This window comes from Geotrypetes seraphini, chromosome 10, assembly GCF_902459505.1.
Source record: "Geotrypetes seraphini chromosome 10, aGeoSer1.1, whole genome shotgun sequence".
NCBI lineage: Eukaryota > Metazoa > Chordata > Amphibia > Gymnophiona > Dermophiidae > Geotrypetes > Geotrypetes seraphini.
Window position 1 is genome coordinate 95,750,159 of NC_047093.1, and position 20,182 is coordinate 95,770,340.

At 47.5% G+C, this 20,182-nt stretch overlaps 1 protein-coding gene across 1 annotated transcript in view; it reads right to left on the reverse strand.

Moving 5' to 3' along the window:
* Positions 1-20,182, reverse strand: part of MAN1B1 (mannosidase alpha class 1B member 1) — a 245,232-nt gene that overhangs the window by 186,722 nt on the left and 38,328 nt on the right. The window contains exon 2 of the mRNA XM_033961549.1: positions 19,021-19,129. Within this exon, the coding sequence (XP_033817440.1) occupies positions 19,021-19,129 (109 nt within the window). The remainder of the gene's footprint in view (positions 1-19,020; positions 19,130-20,182) is intronic.

The following is a 20,182-nucleotide window of genomic DNA, read 5'->3' on the forward strand; positions in this document are numbered from 1 at the left end:
CCAGCTCCAAAAGCTCTCTGATAAACTGGATGGATTGGATGATTCTGTGAGCCATCTCAGAGCGGAGTTTGGCTCCTTTCAGCAAAGGGTGTCTGATTTGGAGGATTCGGCTGGGCAGTTTCGGGTGGCACAGACAGCGGCAGACTCAAAAATACGCCAGCTGGAACTTAAGGTGGAGGATCTGGAGAATCGATCTAGGCGCAGCAATTTGCGACTTGTTGGCGTTCCCGAGTCGGTGTTGGATGGGCAGCTGCATTCCTTTCTGGAATCCTGGTTGGTGCAGTCTCTTCAGCTTCCTTCGACTGCGGGGCCCCTGCGGATTGAAAGAGCGCATCGTCTGGGAGTTCGCCGCCAGGATGCTACCCGTCCTAGGGTGGTAATCTTCAAGGTGTTGAATTATGCCCACAAGGTGGAGATCCTGCGGGCTATTCGGGCGAAGGGTCCCCTCACCTATGAAAATCAGAAGATTTTGTGTTTCCAGGACTTCTCAGTTCAATTGGCTACCCGGAGAAAGGAGTTTGCCGCTGTTTGCCGTCAACTCCATGAGCTGCACATCCAGTTCGCGCTTCTCTATCCTGCACGTCTCAAAGTTCAACATGAGGGTCGCTCTCACTTTTTTGAATCCGCGGCCGCTGCCTTGGCTTTTGTGCAACGCCTAGCGGGAGCGGCACATAGCCCTTGACCTTTTGCTTCTTCCTAGTTCCTGGTTCCTGGACTGTACTAGGCTGGCTTTCTCGCTGTTTTGCTGCTGCCAGCATGCAGCCTCGGGACTTTGCCATGGGCTGCCGGTGGAGCGGCGTTGCTGGAGTTTTGGGGGATGCTGACATCTTTTCCGCCTGACTCATGTACGCGGACTCCAGCCCTTTGGTTATGTTTCTGCTGTCGTTGTTTGACTGTGTGTTGGATTTCATGGCACTGATCCTCCGTTGTGGATAGACTGTTTTCCTGCCATGGTGTTCCTTGTGCTTTTGATATAGCGTCTCGTTCTGTTCTCTCTCCACATACTGCATGTTTATTTTATTTTCTGCTTTGCTGTCTTCTTTGGGTTTTGTAATGGGAGAGTTTTCCCCCACATAGCTGCCTGTTCCTCCTCAGTAATTATTTTATTCTTATTTTATTTGTTGAGTTATTCCTTTAGTTCTATTTTTCCTGTAATTCCTCTTTGTGGGCTGGTGTTTAGCTGATCTGGAAGTAGGGGGGTGGGCTCGGGAGGGCTTTTCAGCGTGACTTGTATCTGGGTTCTCCCAGATCCGTGCATGGGATTTTGGGGTTTGGAGATTGGGAGGTTGCTGGGTGGGGGGGGGGGGGGGGTTAAGTGGGCTGGGGCTGGGCTAGGGGGGGGGGGTTGTATGTGTGGAGTGTTTGGATGGGTGTACTTTGGTGTGAATGGAAGTGGCTGTGAGACCCGGGGTGCTGGAGTTTGGTTTTGTTTGTTTTTTTGGGACTATGGGTGATCTTTTATTCCGGGAAGGATCCGCTGGCTGGGACGGTTCCCCCGGATGTCTATTCCGCTATTTTTCTTTTTACCTTAGCTTTTCTTACTCATGGTAATTAAGTTTATCTCCTGGAATGTCCATGGTATCACATCTCCGGTTAAACGTCAAAAAATTCTTAGTGCGTTGAATCGACAAAAGGCGGATGTAGCATTTTTGCAGGAGACCCACCTCTCTTCTGCGGAACATGTTAAACTCTGCCGTTGGTGGGTGAGCGAGGTTTTGGAGTCTCCGGGTCTGCACCGGAAGGCAGGGGTGGTCAGTTTATGTCGCAAGGGTCTGCATCTGACTACCCATAAGGTATGGTCTGACCCGAAGGGGCGTTATCTGATAGCTAAAGTCACACTTAATAGGCAGGATTTGCTCTTGTGTAATATATATGCTCCTAACACTTGGGATGGGCCCTTTATGCATTCCCTCACCAGACTCCTTCATCAGGATCTCCCAGTGGTGTTGGGGGGGATTTTAATCAAGTTTTTGATCCCACTATTGACAAGTCTACTCCCCTTCCTCATGACAGGTATGCCCCGACTAGAGGCCTTCCCTTATTTGCTTCTTCTATGTCTTTGATTGATGTGTGGCGGGTGTTACACCCTGGAGACCGTGAATACACTCATACGTCTAGCGCCCATGCAACGCAGTCCCGTATTGATTATTGGTTGCTCACGGACTCCCTGTTTTCGCAGGTGAGCTCGGTGGAGATTGGGGGATATGATGTTTCGGATCATGCTATGATTGTTCTTACTTTAGAGTTTCCTGGAGATGCCCCTTGGGGGCTTTCACTGGCGGTTTCCTCTCTCGCTATATTCTGACCAAGAGTTTCATACTTTCTTGGTAGACAAATGGAAGGACTATGCTTTTCATAATGCGTCTCATAGAGGTGACTCACTTCTTTACTGGGAAGCTGCTAAAGTGGTGTTGCGGGGTGAGATTATTGCTTACTCAAGCCGGAAGAAAAAACGGTGCGACCGTCAGGTGCTCCGGTTGGAGCGCCAGGTTCAGGATGACCGTCGCCGCTATGGGGCTCATCCCACCGGAATCAATAGAGCGTTATTGTTGGCCTCGCAGTTGTCGTTGCGGGAACTTTTACATGATCGGGCTATGAAATCTTTGGCATATTATAAATTTCAACTGTATTTGCATGCTAATAAGAGCGGTAAGCTTTTGGCCAACTTAATTCGGCGTGCTAAGGGGTTTTCCCCAATTCTACATCTTCGCCGGGCAGACGGTGGTCTGGTCCACAGGGATGAGGATATGGCGGCAGTGTTTCACCATTATTTCCAGGAGTTGTATGCTGCTCCACTGGTTCCTTCGTTGGTGGGTGATCTTTATTTGGATCAGGTCTCTCGCCCGGTGGTGACTGACGCTCAGAATGCACGACTGCAGGCTCCTTTTACAGTCGAAGAGCTATTGTTGGTTCTTGGTAGTTCTCCGTTGCAAAAGGCAGCGGGGCCCGATGGCTTTCGCAACAAATTTTACAGACTTCTACTTGCGGGCGTGGCCCCGGTTCTGGTTGATGTGTTTAACAGTGCGGTCCGCGATGGGGCTCTCCCGCCTTCCCTTCAGATTGCTCAGATTGTGGTTTTGCTTAAGCCCGGGAAAGACCCGTTAAGGGCCTCCTCGTATCGACCCATTTCCCTGTTGAATGCTGAAGCTAAATTCTTTGCTAAATTGTTGGCCAACCGGTTGGCGGGGATCTTGACCTCACTGGTGGCGGATCCTCAAGTTGGGTTCGTCCAAGGTCGGTCGTCCACTCGCAATTTACATACTATTCTTGCTTCTCTGGAATGGATGGAGCGGGAGAAGGTTTCTTCTTTGTTGGTCAGTTTAGATGCCCATAAGGCCTTTGATAGGGTTTTGTGGGATTTTTTGTTTTGTACTCTTCAACATTATGGTATGGGTGGTTTCTTTAGTGATGCGGTGGCTGCGTTGTATCATAATCCGCAGGCCAGGGTGCTGGTTAATGGAGTTTCTTCGGCGGTGTTTCCGATTCAGCGGGATACTAGACAGGGTTGCCCCTTATCTCCTCTTCTTTTCGTGCTCACCTTAGATCCTTTAATTCGCGAGATTTCTGCTAATCCGGCGGTTCGGGGTGTTCGTCTCGGCGGCCGAGAGTTTAAGATTTCGGCATTTGCAAACGATTTGTTGGTTCATTTGACCTCCCCGTGGGCTTCCTTTCCTGCTCTTATGTCGCTTTTTAAGGAGTATGGTGATTTTTCTGGCTTTCAACTGAATTATGATAAATCTTTGGCATTAGCTACTGCCGACGCGGTGCGATTGGAGTGGCCGGGGCAGTTTCCTTTACGGTGGGCGGATGGTGTGTTCAAATATTTGGGAGTGCAACTCACGAGCTGTGTGGGTCGGATATATCGTGCTAATGTAGATGCTTTGTTGGCCGCTACGGAGGGTTGTTTTGCACAGTGGATGTCTTTGCCTCTTTCTTTTTATGGTAGGGTTCACTTGTATAAGATGGTTATTTTTCCCCGCTGGTTGTATGTACTCCAGCTGCTGCCTCTTTGTCTTCGCCGTCGCGATCTTCAACGGCTTCATGGGCAGCTGACCCGGTTCCTCTGGCAAGGCAAGAAGTCTCAGATATTGATCGCTTATTTGTTCGGCTCAGGGAGGATCGGCGGTTTGGGACTCCCGGATATGGGCCTATATAATCTGGCTTGCTTGCTGCGCTTCTTGGGTGACTGGTGCCTACGGAGTGATGACTATCTTTTTCGGGACTTTGAAACTGCTCTTTTCTCTCCTTGGCACTTGTTTTCGTTGTCTCGGTTGCCTGTTCGTCTCTTGCCCCCCGCGATCCGATCCGGTTTTCTTCTTCGGTCGTGGCGCTTTTGCTGGAAGGCCTTGGTCAGGATGCTGGGGGGGGACCATCAGGTTTCGGATCAGTTGTCTATACGGGGGAATCCACAGTTCCTGCCTGGCTGCGATAACCCTGTCTTTGTGCGCTGGACTGGGGAGGGGTTGCTTCTTCTTGAGCTTTTATTGGACGCGGAGGGTGCTATAAGACCTTGGGTAGATTTTCCCATGCTTCATTCTTTGGGTGTGGGAGGTCTGTTTGCGTATCAGCAAATTCATCATTATATGAGGTCTTTGGCTCGCCCGAGCTTACGGTTTCAATTGGGTGACCAATTTCGTCTTTTTTTTGCTCAATTTTATGCTAGTGGCTTGACGGTGTCTGCGTTGCATGGGGCTTTGTGTAGTCTTACTCCTCCGAAGTCTTATGCGGCTTTGGAGTGCCGCTGGGGGAGAGATTTAGGCATACCTGGTGCATCCTTGAACTTTCCTTCCCTTATTAGTCGTATCTCTTCTATTTCTATTAGCGCAGAACTGAGGGAATGCCAATTTCGAGTGGTATATCGAGCATATTTTTCCCAGGAGCGAGTCCACAAGGTTGGGGGCATTTCTTCTCCAATCTGCCCTAAGTGTACGTTGGGGTGCAGCTCCTTTTTTCATGCATTTTGGGGATGCCCTCAAGTGAAAGTTTTTTGGAGAGCCGTACTCCGCTTCTTGGAGCGGCTTGTGGGTCACTCTATTCCGATGTCTCCGGTAGGTTTGCTTTTGGATAAATATGAATCTTTGCGAGTGCCTGCTCGGGGACATCGGTTGCTGATCCGGAAAGGTGCTGTTATAGGAAAGAAGATCATTCTTAGCGTTTGGACGCAAGCCATCGCACCTGCTTACTGGGCTTGGAGGACTCGATTTCATAATTTGATGCTCTTGGAGCAGCGCCATGCTCGTTTATCCGTCAGGCGGACGAAGATTTTCCTGCAGACCTGGGACCCCTATATTTCCTCGCTTTCCCCTAGGGCCAGAAGTCTGGTATTAAACTCATTTCGATGATGATACCCTATGCTCTCTGCGGTTTCCCCGGGATGGTTGGTGGGAGTTTGGATGAGTGTGATTGGAGGGTATGATTGGTTGGATGTCTGTGGAGTTAGTTGGATGGGAGGGGATTCCATTCTGTGGGTGGGTGGATGGGAATTGGTTATCTGGTTTGCTATGTGCTGAGCGGCACAAGAAAACAGCTTGCTCAGCATATTCCTTTCTTGCTGGTTTTGTGTTATGGCCTGGGTATCATGGTGTGGGTTGGGGGTGTGGGCTTAGGAGTGGGGGGGATTGGAGGGATTCATTGGGGGGGTAAAAATTGTTTGGTTGTACGTTTGGTGATCTCGACCTTGTTGTACTGTTGTGTTGTATTATGTATTTACTGATAGTGCACCAATAAAACATGATTTATACTAAAAAATGCACCTCAGTAACAACTATAGAAAAATAGACAAATATGGTACAAAATAGACAGCAGATATAAATTCTCAAAACTGACACATTTCGATCTCTGGTGGTTTCATGACTCTGGTTGGACTTACTTCTGACTGTGCATCCAATATTTCTTTCTGTCTTTCTTTCTTTCTCATGCATGCTTCCTCTCCTCCAGACTAGAGAGCTGCACGGGAACGGGGACGACGGGAATCCTGCGGGCATCCCGCGGGTTCCCCCTTCGGGTCACGGGGATCCCGTGGGGACGCCCCTAGGGTCGCGGGGATCCCATGGGGACGCCTCCGAGGGTTGCGGGGCTCCTGCGGGGCTGCATGTACTCAGTCGCGCGGCTCTTCTTCTCCCTACCTTCTCTGCTTGCAGCACAGAGCCGAACGGAAGTCTTCCCGACGTCAGCGCTGACGTTGGAGGGGAGGGAGGGCTTAAACAAAGCTTAAACAAAGCCCTCCCTCCCTCCGACGTCAGCGCTGACGTCGGGAAGACTTCCGTTCGGCTCTGTGCTGCAGGCAGGGCAGGTAAGGAGAAGGAGAGTAACCTCGCGGTTCGAGTGGCTACCAAGGGAGGGGGGCGGTCCGCCCCGCCCCGGGTGCAGCACAGCCGGCCATGTCCCCTTACTTTTGTGGCACTTCCCCGACCGACCGATAACAACCCGGGTCCGACAATCCTCCCTGCCCTGTAGCCGTGAATCTAAATTACCTTCTTACAGCAGCTGTAAGAAGGTAATTTAGATTTGCAGTTAAGGGCAGGGAGGTTTGTCGGACTGGGGCTGTTGTCGGTCGGTCGGGGAAGTGCCACAAAAGTAAGGGGACCTGGCCGGCTGTGCTGCACCCGGGGCAGTAGAGAAGGAGGGGGGAGAAGGACGCTGAAAGGCCATGGTGAAGACAGGAGGGGGGGGAAGGACTCTGAAAGCACTTGAAGACAGAGGAGGGAGAAGAACGCTGAAAGCACATGGGGGAATACAAAGGGGGTGGAGAAGGACGCTGAAAGGCCATGGGAAGGGAGGGGGGAAGGACTCTGAAAGCACTTGTAGAAGACAGAGGGGGGAGGATGCTGAAAGCACATGGGGAAGACAAAGGGGTGGAGAAGGACGCTGAAAGGCCATGGGGAAGACAGAGAGGGAGAAGGACGCTGAAAGGACATGGGGAAGATGGGGGGGAGAAGGACACTGAAAGGAAATGAGGAAGAGAGAGTAGGGAGAAAACGCTGGCAGGGAAGAAGACAGATGCCAGACTATGGGGGGAGCGGAGAGAAGAAGATGGGTGTCAGACCAATTTGGAAGGGGGAAGAAAGGGAGAGGCACAGTAACAGAGCAAATGGAAGATGCAGAAGGAAGAGAGACAGTGGATGGATGGAAGGAATTGAATGAGAACATGAGGAAAGCAGAAACCAGCCAACAAAGGTAGGAAAATAATTCTATTTCTTTTTTTTTTTTTTTTTGCTTCAGGATAAAGTAGTATATTAGTTGTGTTGATAAAAATTTATAAACATTAGAGGCTCTGGTAGAAACCCGTTTACAAAGTATGTATTCTTCCCAATTAATATTTTAAAATTAATAAAGTCTTTTTGCTTATTTGTAAATGGGTTTCTACCAGAGCCTTTAATTCAGTAGCATAATTAAATGAAATAACTATTTCTGAAGTTTATAGGGACGGGCGGGGACGGGTGGGGACGGAGGGGATTCCTCGCGGGGACGGGTGGGGACGGAGGGATTCCTCGCAGGGACGGGTGGGGACGGAGGGATTCCTCACGGGGACGGGTGGGATTCCTCGCGGGGACGGGTGGGACTTTGGTGGGGATGGGTGGGATTTCTATCCCCGCGCAACTCTCTACTCCAGACCTCTTTCTATTCCCCAAACAACATCTCTCTCTGTCCCTCCATGAGTCCAACTTTTCTTCCTCTCTCCTCCACCCCCATTGGCAACATGTCTCCCTCTCTCTCTCATTACCTCCCCTGCTGCAAAGGGAGTGGGGAAAGAGAGAGAGATCCAGGGTGCATCTCTCCCACTCCCTCGCCACATCCAACATCTCTTTCTCTCTGTCACCTGCAAGCTTCCTCTCCTCCAGTCCTCATTCCCTCCCCCAACCAACATCTCTCTCTCGCCCTCCATGTATTCAGCTTTTTACTCTCTGCCCTCTCCCCCTGTGAAATTTCTCCTTCCCTTCTTTATTCCCTCCCCATCCATCTCTCACTCTCTCCATGAGTCCAACACTTTCTGTGTCCTGAACACTTCCTTTCCTCCGGACCTCATACCCTTCCCAACCAACATCTCTCTCTGTCCCTCCACGAGTCCAACTTTTCTTCCTCTCTCCTCCATCCTTATTGGCAACAAGTCTACCTCTCTTTCTTTCGCTGTCCATCTGTCTTGAGAGATCCAGATCTCTCTCCCACCCCCTCTACTGTCACATCAAACATTTCTTCATCTCTCATCCCCCAGATCATGTGCAGCATTTTCATCACTGCCCACCAGCCCCATGCCCATTTCTCCTTCTATCACCCCTCTCCAGCACAATGCCACATCTCTCCCTCCATCATTATATCCAACATTCCTCACCCTTGCAATCCGTCCCTCTGTTTCCTCTCTACAACTATATCCAACATTTCTCCCTCTCATCCTTCTCTCCCCCATGCATCTCCCTCTCTTCTCTCTACGACCAATTTTCCTTTCTTTCTTTGCCCATGTACCACCAACTTTCCCTCTCACTCACGCACTTATACCCAACAATTCTCCCTTTCTATTCCCTCCCTCCTATGTCCCAAGTTAGTGTTCCTCTCCTCTCTTCTGGAACCCATGTTCATGCCCCCTCCCTTCCATCTGTGTTGAGTTCGTGCTTTCTCCCTGCATGAAAGTAGCTAACCATCCGCAGAAATCGCTGCTGCTTCCAGGGATCCCACCTTCCTATCTGCCCCCTGCAGCTGCTGGGGATCCCTCCCTCCATGCCCACCCCCCTTCCCGAAGCCGACCCAGTTCTTGTTCGAGCCATACTCGCTGTCTGTCTGCAACAGGGATGGTGCAAGCAGCGATTCACACACTACATGTGGCTGACTCACAAGCCTTCCTCATTGGAGAGAAGGTTTCTGGGTCAGCTACTTACGTGCAGCATGTGTATCACTGCATGCGCTGTCCATGCAAGCAGGGCTGTTGAAAACCGAAGGAGCGAGTGTGGCTCGAAGAAGGTGGTAACTGCGTTGGAGCGGGCAGGCAGAGTTTGCCAGAAGCAGCTTCAGTGGCGGAGGGGGGAGGGGACAGATAGAAAAATGGGGATCACCATCGGCAGCCGTCGCCTATACAGAATTGTTGGCCAGGTTGCGTACCCACAACAAGCAGCCCACATACCCCTGAGAAACACTGATGTAATGTATAAGCCCCTAATAAATACAATTGTCAATTTCTGAGGTGTTTAGTTGTGGCGCTTCTGCATTTTGGTACATCCAATCTGATATTTGGTGGGGACTTTAATTCTGTCATGGACTCCCAAATGGACAGGTCTAGGGTTTTAGGGATACCCAGCCAAGAGTCTGGGAGCCTCCTTCCTAAGCTGTGTAGGGCTCTGGATTTAGTAGATGCTTGGTGGTTCCTTCACCCTATAGACAGGGACTATATTCATTTATCCAGGGCCCATTCTTCCTTATCTAGGATTAACTACTTATTAGTCTCCACTGCATGGGTTTCCCGTCTGGGGAGAGCGGAGATCGGTTCATCTGAAATCTCAGATCATGCCCCAGTTTGGTTGGTCTGGTAGGTTCTGGAGGTGGGGATGGGGGTGTTACCTTGGAAATTCCCGCTAGACTTGTATTCTGATCCAGCTTTTCGGGATAATTTAGTCCATAGGTGGAAGGAATATGCACTCGATAACACACCGCACAGCAGGAATGCAGTCCGAGAACACACTGCACAGCAGGAATGCAGTCCTGTTTTGAGAGGCCATATAATTAGTTACACAAGCCACAAATGCAAAGCCCAGGATAGAGCGATCCTTTGTCTGGAAAACCAGCTTAGATGTGAAAGAGTTTGGTTTGGACAAACTCACTTAGCGGTTGATAAAGAAAGAATTGTTGGCCACTCAGGTGGAGTTAAATATCTTACTTTATCAAAGAGCAAAAAAGTCTGCCCTTTATTATAGGTACCACCTTTAGAGATATGGAAATGTGGGAGGGAAACTTTTGGCCGGGTTGGTATGAGTGGCAGAGGGTCGCTCTCCTATCTTACAGGTGCGTGGAGCGAATGGAAGGGAGGTCACGGATGATACTCAAATTTGTCAGGATTATTAGTGACTCTAAATTTATCAGGATTATTATTATACACTTTACGGTCCTTTGCCGGCCCCGGATTGGATTGTGCCATGTATCTCGAAAACATTGTTTTTTCGCTGGTATCAGCTACTGATCTTGCCAAACTGAATGCTCCTGTCACAATTGAGAAGGTGGAATGGGCTATCTCTCAGAGTGCCTTCAGGATGACATCGCACCCTCCCTGGTATGTACAAAACCCGTATTGAGAAGGGGATGCTGCCGTTGGGTCTTAATGTAGGGATCCTACGTTTCCGGGCTCCTAACGACTTCCCTTTTGAAATTTTAAACAAAATTGTTAGCGAAAATGATGGCTAACAGATTAGCTCGGGTTCTTCCTCTTTCGATTCATGATTCTCTGGTAGGCTTTGTGAAAGTATCCAGTATCGGATTTTAATTTTCCGTTTCCCTACCCCTTCGTTTTTTTCCCTTTTTTTGTCCTTTTCTATCAATGATTGTGATTCTTCCCTTTTTTTCCTCTTGAACCAGTTTGTTACATTAAAGATAGTCATGTCAGTCAAGATAGTATGTCTCTAAATGTCTCTTTGATATAATATATTTGATGTTTATTTGTTCCCTGCATTTTATAATTTTTATTATGTAAAACCGCTTTGATTACAGATAAGGCGGGATAACAAGTTTTAATAAACTTGAAAGGGAGATCTATTTTTAAGAATATGCAGAAGATTATTATGTCCATAGAACAAACTACTAGGGAACGGAGGACTTCGCTGTTAATCAGTTTTGAAGCAGAGAAGGCTTTCGAATAGTCCAGTGGGATTTCCTGTTTTCGGCCCTCGGGGCCTATGGGCTTGAGAGTAGATTCGTTCAAATGATCAAAAAGCACAGTTACTTACCATTACAGGTGTTATCCAGGGACAGCAGGCAGATATTCTCTACATGTGGGTGACGTCGTCCACGGAGCCCCGTCGCGGACACTTTTCAAGCAAACTTGATTGAGGAGACGCACCCCCTAGCTTGAGCGGGAAGGCACACACACATGTGTGCAGTGCAGCACTAACAAACTTCAAAGATCTTCAATCAAGTTTGCTTGAAAAGCTGTCTGCGACGGGGCTCCATGGATGACGTCACCCTCATGTAGAGAATATCCTGCCTGCTTGTCCTGGGATAATGTTGTATACTGACCCTAGGGCGTGTCTTTGGGTGAATGGACTGTGTTCTCCTCAATTTCCTATTTGGTGTGACATCTGACAGGGCTACCCTTTATCTCCTCTTTTGTTTATTTTGACTCTAGATCCTCTTATATGAGAGATTCTCCACACATTGGATATCACTCGAGTGCGCATAGGTGCACAAGAATTTAAAATAGCGGCATTTGCTGATGATTTATTTGTGCATATCTAGGACACTAGAACCTCTCTTCCTGCGCTATTAATAATTATTCAGGAATATAGCGATTTCACAGGTTTGCAGTTGAACTTTGATAAATCTGAGGCCCTGGCATCAGTAGGGAACTTACACCAGGAATGGGGGGGGGGTCTTCTTTTCCGCTTCAGTGGGCAAGGGCTCTTTCAGGTATTTGGGAATTCAGCTCTCTCAAAACATTGAAGATTTGTATTCTTTGAATGTTCAACTTTTGCTGGCCAATACCAAGTGCCAGCTTGAGCAGTGGCAACACCTGTCTGTCATTATTGGGTAGGATTAATTTGTATAAAATGATTATATTCCCTAAATGGTTATTTGCCTTACAGATCCTCCATCTGAAGATACAGGACAAAGACCTCTCTTGTCTTCATAGGATGCATTGTAAATTCTGCTGGGCCAGTAAGAAACCAAAAATTAGTTTCCCTCTACTGTTGGGAGCTTGGAATACAGGAGGTATGGGGCTTCCAGACTTAGAGAGTTGCGCGGGGACAGAAATCCCGCCCGTCCCCGCCAGGATCCTCTCCATCCCCACCCGTCCCCGCCAGGATCCTCTCCGTCCCCACCCATCCCCCCAAGGAATTATTTCCATCCCCGCCCGTCCCCATAAAATGCAGCAATCACACAGTAATGTACAGTCAATTTAATATCCATTTGCAAGTTCTTCCGGAATTAATCCAGCTACCTCTCCTCCCTTGTAACCGGAAAAAAAAAAACCCAAAACTGTTGTAACTTCACTGGAAATGTCCAGTTAGCTCTTTTGTAATCCGCCTTGAACTGCAAGGTATAGGCGGAATAGAAGTCCCTAATGTAATGTAATGTACTTCTGACAAGATCATCAATTCCAGTTTCTTTTGTGTTTGCGCTGCTGTTTTCCTTGTGGAATCTCTTTGGTGGAATCCTTATTTTGTTTTCTGTTCAGGTAATTAACTTATAAACCCCCTCTTTTACTATGGCTGACGTGTCCATTATATTAAATGGACGAACCCTGCTTCCAAAGCCTTCCATCCCCATGGGAGTCCCGTTGGCTAGAGGGGGGGGGTCCCTGTGGGAGTCCCGTGGGTTAGGGGGGATTCCCGCGGGATCCCCGTTCCCGTGCAGACCTCTATTCCAGACCTCAAGCTTTATAATATTGTGCGTCTTCTTCGACATGTTGCTGATTGGTTTCATAACACCGATGCCTATAGTCCAGTGGAGTTGGAGAAGCCTTTTGTAGTTCCTTACCACTTTAATTCTATCTTGCAGGCTCCTTGGCGACTTTTGCCTCCACATCTTAAATGCAGCTGGCTGGTCTCACCATCGTGAGAGGTGTGGAGGTTTTTAGTATCTCGTTTGGGTTTTGACTTTGTTGTCCATTAGAGGTAATGTGGCTTTTCTGCCAGGAAGGGAAACAAGGCTTTTCAACATTGGGAAGAGGAAGGGGCCATTCTTATTGAACATCTGACCACCTTCACAGGGTCATTGATCACTTATGTGGAATTCTCTAGAAGAATTAATATAAGATGGGGGGATTGTTATGCTTTTTGGCAACATTAATATCTTTCATTAGATAGTACAACCTTACATTTTCCTTTGGGGGATAAATTACGCCACTTTTTTTGCTTTGCTTTCTCTGGGCAACATGTCCATTTTGGCTACAAACAAAGCTCTATCTGATCTAGGGCCCACAAAAGATTGCTCGTGGGTTCAGACCAGATGGGAGGATGGGTGATCTGAACGGGTTGGTGACTACTTAGGCTGTTCACATTAGCATAAAACGCACTCCCTCAGAGGTATGTGGCGCTCACTGGCGGGAATGTGCCTTGAGGGCCCTCTACCGGGCATATATTTCACTGTCTCAGTTTCACAAAATGGGTTATGTTACCTCTGTCTGAAATGTAAACTGGAAGAAGCCACTTTTTTATGCTTTTTGGATCTGTCCTGCTGTACAATCTTTTTGGAAGCGGGTAGGAGCTTTCGTCCGCAGGGTTTTGAGACAGGCAGTAATTTTGTCCCCAGAAACGCTTGTGGGATTAAGGGGCGGGGTTCTCGACTTTGGTTTCAAAAGTTCTAAAATTTGGGTTAGAAATCTATTTTGAAAGAGTGAACCTCCTATTGAGGATGTAGAATGTCTTTTCATGAATTATTAGGATGGGAGGCCAGGGATGCCAGATGTACCTATAAGCGACGGAAACACTTTTTGGCCATTTGGGACCTTATCTGAATACCTTATCACCTCAATTTCGCAGCCATATTCTATTTTTTTATTTATTTATTAATTTTATAATTTTTGACACTCAGTCAAAAAACAGGAAAAATACAACGCAAAGAAAAGTAAAACATTACAAAGTAAATCACTGTTCCAAATCATATATATAAATCAGAAAAATCTTATTACAGAGTATAGTTAGTCCACAATCTACATGGAGACAGAGCTGAAAATTAACTGAAATTTACCATCAAAAAAATAACAGGAAAACTTATAGATGAGGCTTAAGTGCCCTCAAACTATTCTTCTCTGAACAAATTAAAAGAGAATGAAATCAAGGGTTAATCACTTGTCATCCTTAGATGAAATAAATTTAGATAACTGCTGCAGCTCATAGAAAACATATCTGTTCTCTTTATATACTAGAATACACTTGCAGGGGTATCTCAGGTTGCCCCTAACTTCACAGCCTGAGGTCTCAAAATAAGAAACTGCTTCCTTCTCTTCTGGGTAGGATGAGATACATCTGGATACATTCTTATTTTATTTGATAGAAAGGAAACATCTTTATATTTAAAACAATTTAAGCATCCATTCCCTATCTGAATCAACAGCAAATTGTACCAATAAAGTAGCAGGAACTTGAATCTCAGTATCCAACCCCCCTCCAGAAAATTAAATAAATCCAGACTATCAGCAGATAAATTCTGCTGATTGGCAGGACTGGATTAACCAATAGGCCCAGTAGGCATGTGCCTAGGGCTCAAAATAGTCAGGGGGGCTCGCTGAAGGACGACTTACCATCCCATTTTTTTTTTAGAAGACAACGGGCCTCACCTCTTCCAGCCCTGCACAGCAACAGGTCCCCACCCGACAACAACGCTGGGCCCCCCCACCACGGCAACGGGCCCTCACCCGACAACGCCGCCCTCCCTCGGCATCGAGGGACGGCAATGCAGCCAACCGCCGGCATCAACGGCAACACAACTCCAAGAAGGTCCTGCGATGAATGCATCTGTCGGAAGTAGTAAGCGACGTTGGAGGGGGATGGACCGGCAGACACAGTCATCGCAGGATCTTCTAGGAGCTGCGTTGGCCGCGTTGCCGTTGATGCCGGCAGTTGGCTGCATTGCCGTCCGTTGATGCCAGGGGGTGGGGGCGGTGTTGTCATAGTCGATGTCGGATGGGGGCCCGTTGCAGTAGGGGGTGTGCTTTGCCATTGCTGTGTGGAAAGAGTGGTGGAGGGAGAGAAAGGGAGCATATGCTGATGGAATTAGTGTGCAGGGAAAGGGGGAAAACAAGGACAGGGGCTAATGTTGATGGAATTGGTATGCAGGGAAAAGGGGAAACTAAGGAAGAAGGGGGCTGTTGATGGAATTGGTGTGCAGGGAAAGGGGGAAAACAAGGACGGGGGCTAATGTTGATGGAATTGGTATGCATGGAAAGGGGGAAACTAAGGAAGAAGGGGGCTGTTGATGGAATTGGTGTGCAGGGAAAGGGGGAAACTAAGGAGGACGGGGGGCTAATGTTGATGGAATTGGTGTGCAGGGAAAGGGGGAAAACAAGGACGGGGGGCTAATGTTGATGGAATTGGTATGCAGGGAAAGGGGGAAAACAAGGACGGGGGCTAATGTTGATGGAATTGGTATGCAGGGAAAAGGGGAAAACAAGGACGGGGGCTAATGTTGATGGAATTGGTATGCAGGGAAAGGGGGAAAATAAGGAGGAAGGGGGCTGTTGATGGAATTGGTATACAGGGAAAGGGGGAAACAAGGACGGGGGCTAATGTTGATGGAATTGGTATGCAGGGAAAGGGGGAAAATAAGGAGGAAGGGGGCTGTTGATGGAATTGGTGTGCAGGGAAAGGGGGAAACAAGGAGGAATGATACCGGATGGATTTAGGCTGGAGGGAAAGAAAGGGAGCTAATGCTGATGGAATTGGTATGCAGGGAAAGGGGGAAAACAAGGAGGAAGGGGATTAATGTTGATGGAATTGGTGTGCAGGGAAAGGGGAAAAACAAGGAGGAAGGGGGCTAATGTTGATGGAATTGGTGTGCAGGGAAAGGGGGAAAACAAGGAGGGAGGGGGCTAATGTTGATGGAACTGGTGTGAAGGGAAAGGGGGAAGGATACTGGATGGATTTAGGTCAGAGGGAAAGAAAGGGGGCAGATGATGGAAGTGAGGGGAAGAGAGAGGAGAGAGTGACATGCCAGACCATGGGGTGTGGGAGAGGGAAGGGAAGAAGAGGAGAGAGATGCCAGATCATTGGAGGAGGGAATGGAAGAAGATTGATGCCAGACCAATGGGGGTGAAGGGAAAGAATACAGTTTCTGGAAGTGGCATAGGACAGGGTAATTGGGAAGAGAAATGGAGAGATGATGGACCCTGGGGTGGTGTGGAAGGAGGGAGAGATGCTGGATGAAAGGGTAGTTGAGAAAATGACAGATGGTGGATCTGGGGATGGTGGGGTCCATTGCCACAGCTGCGGATATGGACACGAAAAAAAGGTAAAATGCCAGAGCTCCGAGGGAGGGAAGGGAAATGGAAGGGGAGGGCAGAGCTGGAAGATGGATGGTTAGCATGGAGAAAGAAGAAAATGACAAATGGGCAGGAGACCCTGGCAAGCAAGTTATCAGAAGACAACAAGAGCCTGGGACCAACAAAAGGTAGAAAAAATAATTTTATTTTCTGTTTTGTGATTACAATATTTATTTTGTCTACACCACAGAGCCGGTGTGGGGTTGGAGCTATTGTAATCCTATACTTCTGCTAAGACTAAGCCTTAGTCACTTAGGGGTCCTTTTATTAAGGGGTACATCTAGCACGCGCAAAATCAGTTAGCGTACCTTAATAAAAGGACCTCTAAGTATCTTAATTAAAAATTTGGCCCACGACTTAGCCTTTTCTTCAGATTTCGTCCCCTTATGTGATTGAATTTGACACCCCTGATGTAGAATGAGGCAGTTAGGCGATGTAAGCTTGGTTATTAATATAGACTTATATTTCGGATAGTATTATTGCTTTACAATATATTTGAACGCTTTTATATACGTATTGAAGGGTTCAGAGTTAATGTCCTGGGTAAGTAGGTGGGAAGGGAAGGAAGGAGGGATTTGTTCAGAGGTGTTTGGGGGTTGGCATAGAAGAAAAACTGTGCACTGGTATGCTAATCTTTGTTTGTTTTGAATTTTAAAAAAGAAATAAGTGGAAATAAAGAAGTAAATAAGAAAACAGATAAATGGGGGTGGGGCGGGCGGGGTAGGCCCAGGGTACCTGTGTGCCTAGGGGCCCTCGAAGAATCAATCCTGCCCTGCTGATTGGGATTTTGAGACCTAACTATTTTAGGTAATAAGAACATAAGCATTGCCTCTGCCGGGTCAGACCAGGGGTCCATCGCGCCCGGCAGTCCGCTCCCGCGGCGGCCCTCCAGGTCCATGACCTGAAAATGTTCCCTACCTAACCTAAAAAGTCCATACCCTATTTGCTCAGTGTCCTGTGAGGTAAACCTCTATCTGTACCCCGTTATTCCCTTCGCTTCCAGGAAGTCATCCAGTCCTTTTGAACCCCAGAATTGTACTCTGGCTTATCACCTCTCCGGGAAGCGCGTTCCAGGTGTCTACCACCCGTTGAGTGAAGAAGAACTTTCTTGCATTCGTTTTGAATCTGTCTCCTCTCAGTTTTTCTGAGTGACCTCTTGTTTTAGTTGCCCCTGCTAGTTTAAAGAATCTGTCCCTCTCCACCTTCTCTATGCCTTTCATGATTTTATAAGTCTGTATCATGTCCCCTCTCAGTCTCCGCTTTTCCAGGGTAAAGAGCCCCAGCCTGTCTAACCATTCGGCAGATAATATATTTTAGAGAGAGGTGGATAAGAAGGCTCAGGTACTTTCAAAACTTCATTTAAATAGCATTTAAACATAACTATTGCAGGTATAAAAAACGCTTTTGGAAAGTTAATAATCCACAGATTACATCTTCTTATTGAATTTTCCACCATTTCGTGCTTGAAATGAAGACTTGCACTATCCTTAACCCAAGTTAGTGCATGTATTTCCAACATTTTTAATCTGGTGTCAAAGTCCTCCGATTTATTTTCCAAACTTGAAGCTTTAGTTTTTAATTCCAAACTTTCTGAAAGTACAGTAGTACAACGTTGAAAAAGTTGCTGTATCTGATTTCCCAGAGAGATCTGGAGATTAGATATAGCCTCCCAAATCGACTCCATATTGAAGACTTCAGGCTTCTGTAGGGGCAAAAACCCAGTGCCAAGACCCTCTGCAGGAACAACAGTACTGTACCTGTATTTGCAGTAGAAGTCTTCAAAAGAATCTGTCCTCATTCCAGTCTCCCCTCCAGCTGCAGTGCTGGCAAATAAACTCTCCTCCTGCCTCCTCAAAAGGCTAGATCCCCCGCCCTGTCGGGTTAGCGCGAGAGCATTCCAATTCAGGCCTTGTGTTAGCAGCTCCTCTACCACTCCAGCTGCTCCCATCGCCACAGGACAAGCCGGAGGAGTTCACTCCTCCGGGGATAAGCCGACACTCTCGAGGGAGAGCTCCTGCGCCTCAGATAGCACGTTCCCTCCTGCCGAGGCTTCCTCTGGCTGCTGCGTTCGAGGGACATGCTGTACAAAGGAGTCCATTGGCCCGGTCTGAGATGCAGATTCTTCCAGGAAAACCCGGGCTTTGGATTTCCTTTTCACCATAAGGCTAGGTAAATTTTTCAGTTTAGACCACGTCCGTGTTTCCCTGCAGCCTTCAAGCTGCCATCTTGGTTAAGCTCCGCCTTCCAATCCCTCACACAGACATATTCTAAATCAGCTTTGAATCACCCCAGTACTGACTGCCATGGAGTTGTTTTTCTTGTCTTCTCTCTTTTTTTTGTGGGGGGGAATTAGGGAAGGTGATGGGCTGGGGATGTGGTGGGCAGGGGTGGGGTTAGTTGGGAATGGAGGCTGATTGTTCTTTTCTTCAGGGGGCACCCAACACATTTAGTGGACCGGTTTACTGCAATCTTGTTCATTATGACTATTTGCATTTTGCTAACCTGGATGGTTTTCATTTATTGTTTGGGCCTTGTTTCTATGATTAGTTATATAATTCTATTGGATTCGGGGGGGGGGGGGGTCTGTACAGTATTCTGTACTGCAACTAAAAACAGCAGGTTTTTGCCCATGTATGTTGATTGTTTTTGTTTCACTGTATTGTTGTTATCAATAAAAAGTTATTTCAAGTAAGTTAAAGTACCAAGATAACATCCTAATCAACAACAGCCAAAACTGCCACTAGGAGATTATCCACAAACTGTAAATTTTCCTGTTATTTGGCAATAAAAATATATTCTTCTAAAGTATTTGAGCACATCGTAAATAGGGCAGGTTTACAACTTACCTTTCAAATGTTCTCCCAGGCTGGAATAGGAAAGCACAGCTGAGAGAGCCAGGAAAGCAAAGAGAAGTAGAATCACACTACGCTGTAACCGTGACAGCTGCTTCCAAGTCTAAGGAAATAACAAGGGGGGGGGGGAGAGAGAAAAAAGTTTCACTGACAAGTTCCATTCTACTACTTTTGTAGTTAGGTTTGGTTTTTTTCTGTTTCCCTAAATAAAAAAATAAAACTGCTCTCCCATGAACTAGTTAATTATGGCCAGGATTCACTAACCTGCCAGATCGATCCTAGCAGGTGCGACCAATTCAGAAAACAAAAATATGTAGAGGGGGCGATCGGAGGAACGCCCCCATCTGCCTGCACGGCTCAAGCATGCGCAGACCTGTCCTAGCCGTGACTGGGTTTTTTTGTTTTGTTTTTTTAAAACTTTTGCAGCCCCTGGGTTTAACCCGCTTTGGGTTAAACCCACGAGCTTGCACAGGCAGTCGAGGTAATGCTGTTACTGGGGCAGTGCTGTTACATAGGGCAGCAGCAGCCTCTTCCCTCTTTCCCTTCAGTGCGAGCCTGTGAGTTTAAAGCGCTTTAAACCCGCGGCCTCGCACTGGAGATAAGGGGCCAGAGCCAGGGGGAGCAGAGAGGACATGTTGGGCAGGCAAGCCCAGGGGTGCAGGACCGGGAGAGCCAGGGCAGGCAGACCAGGGCTGCAGGAGATCGATGCAGACAGGGAAGAGAGCAGGGCTTCAATAGAACAGGAGAGTCGGAAGGACATTTTCGACTGCTCCACAGCAGTCACTTCTTCCGTTGATTCGTTGTGTAGTGAATTGGGCCACTGTCCAATCTGCATGCGTTTCTCCTCATTTGCATGCATGGATTCAAAGCAGATCGCAGGAGAGATAAGTGAATCAGGCCAGAGGGAAATTTGCTCATTAATTGGTTGCAAAAGGGTCGCAAACCGATCAGTTTGCTTCGTGAATCTAGCCCTATGTAACTAGAAACCATCATGAGTATATTCAGATATGATGGTGTACTGATTTTATAAGTCTGGTTTTTACTAAGCATCAAAAAAAAATTACAAAGTAAACAGATAGGTACAATTCTTCAATATTTTTGGTTCACAGGTTCCATTTCAGCAGAGTAATCCAAGGACACTGATTATACCATCAAT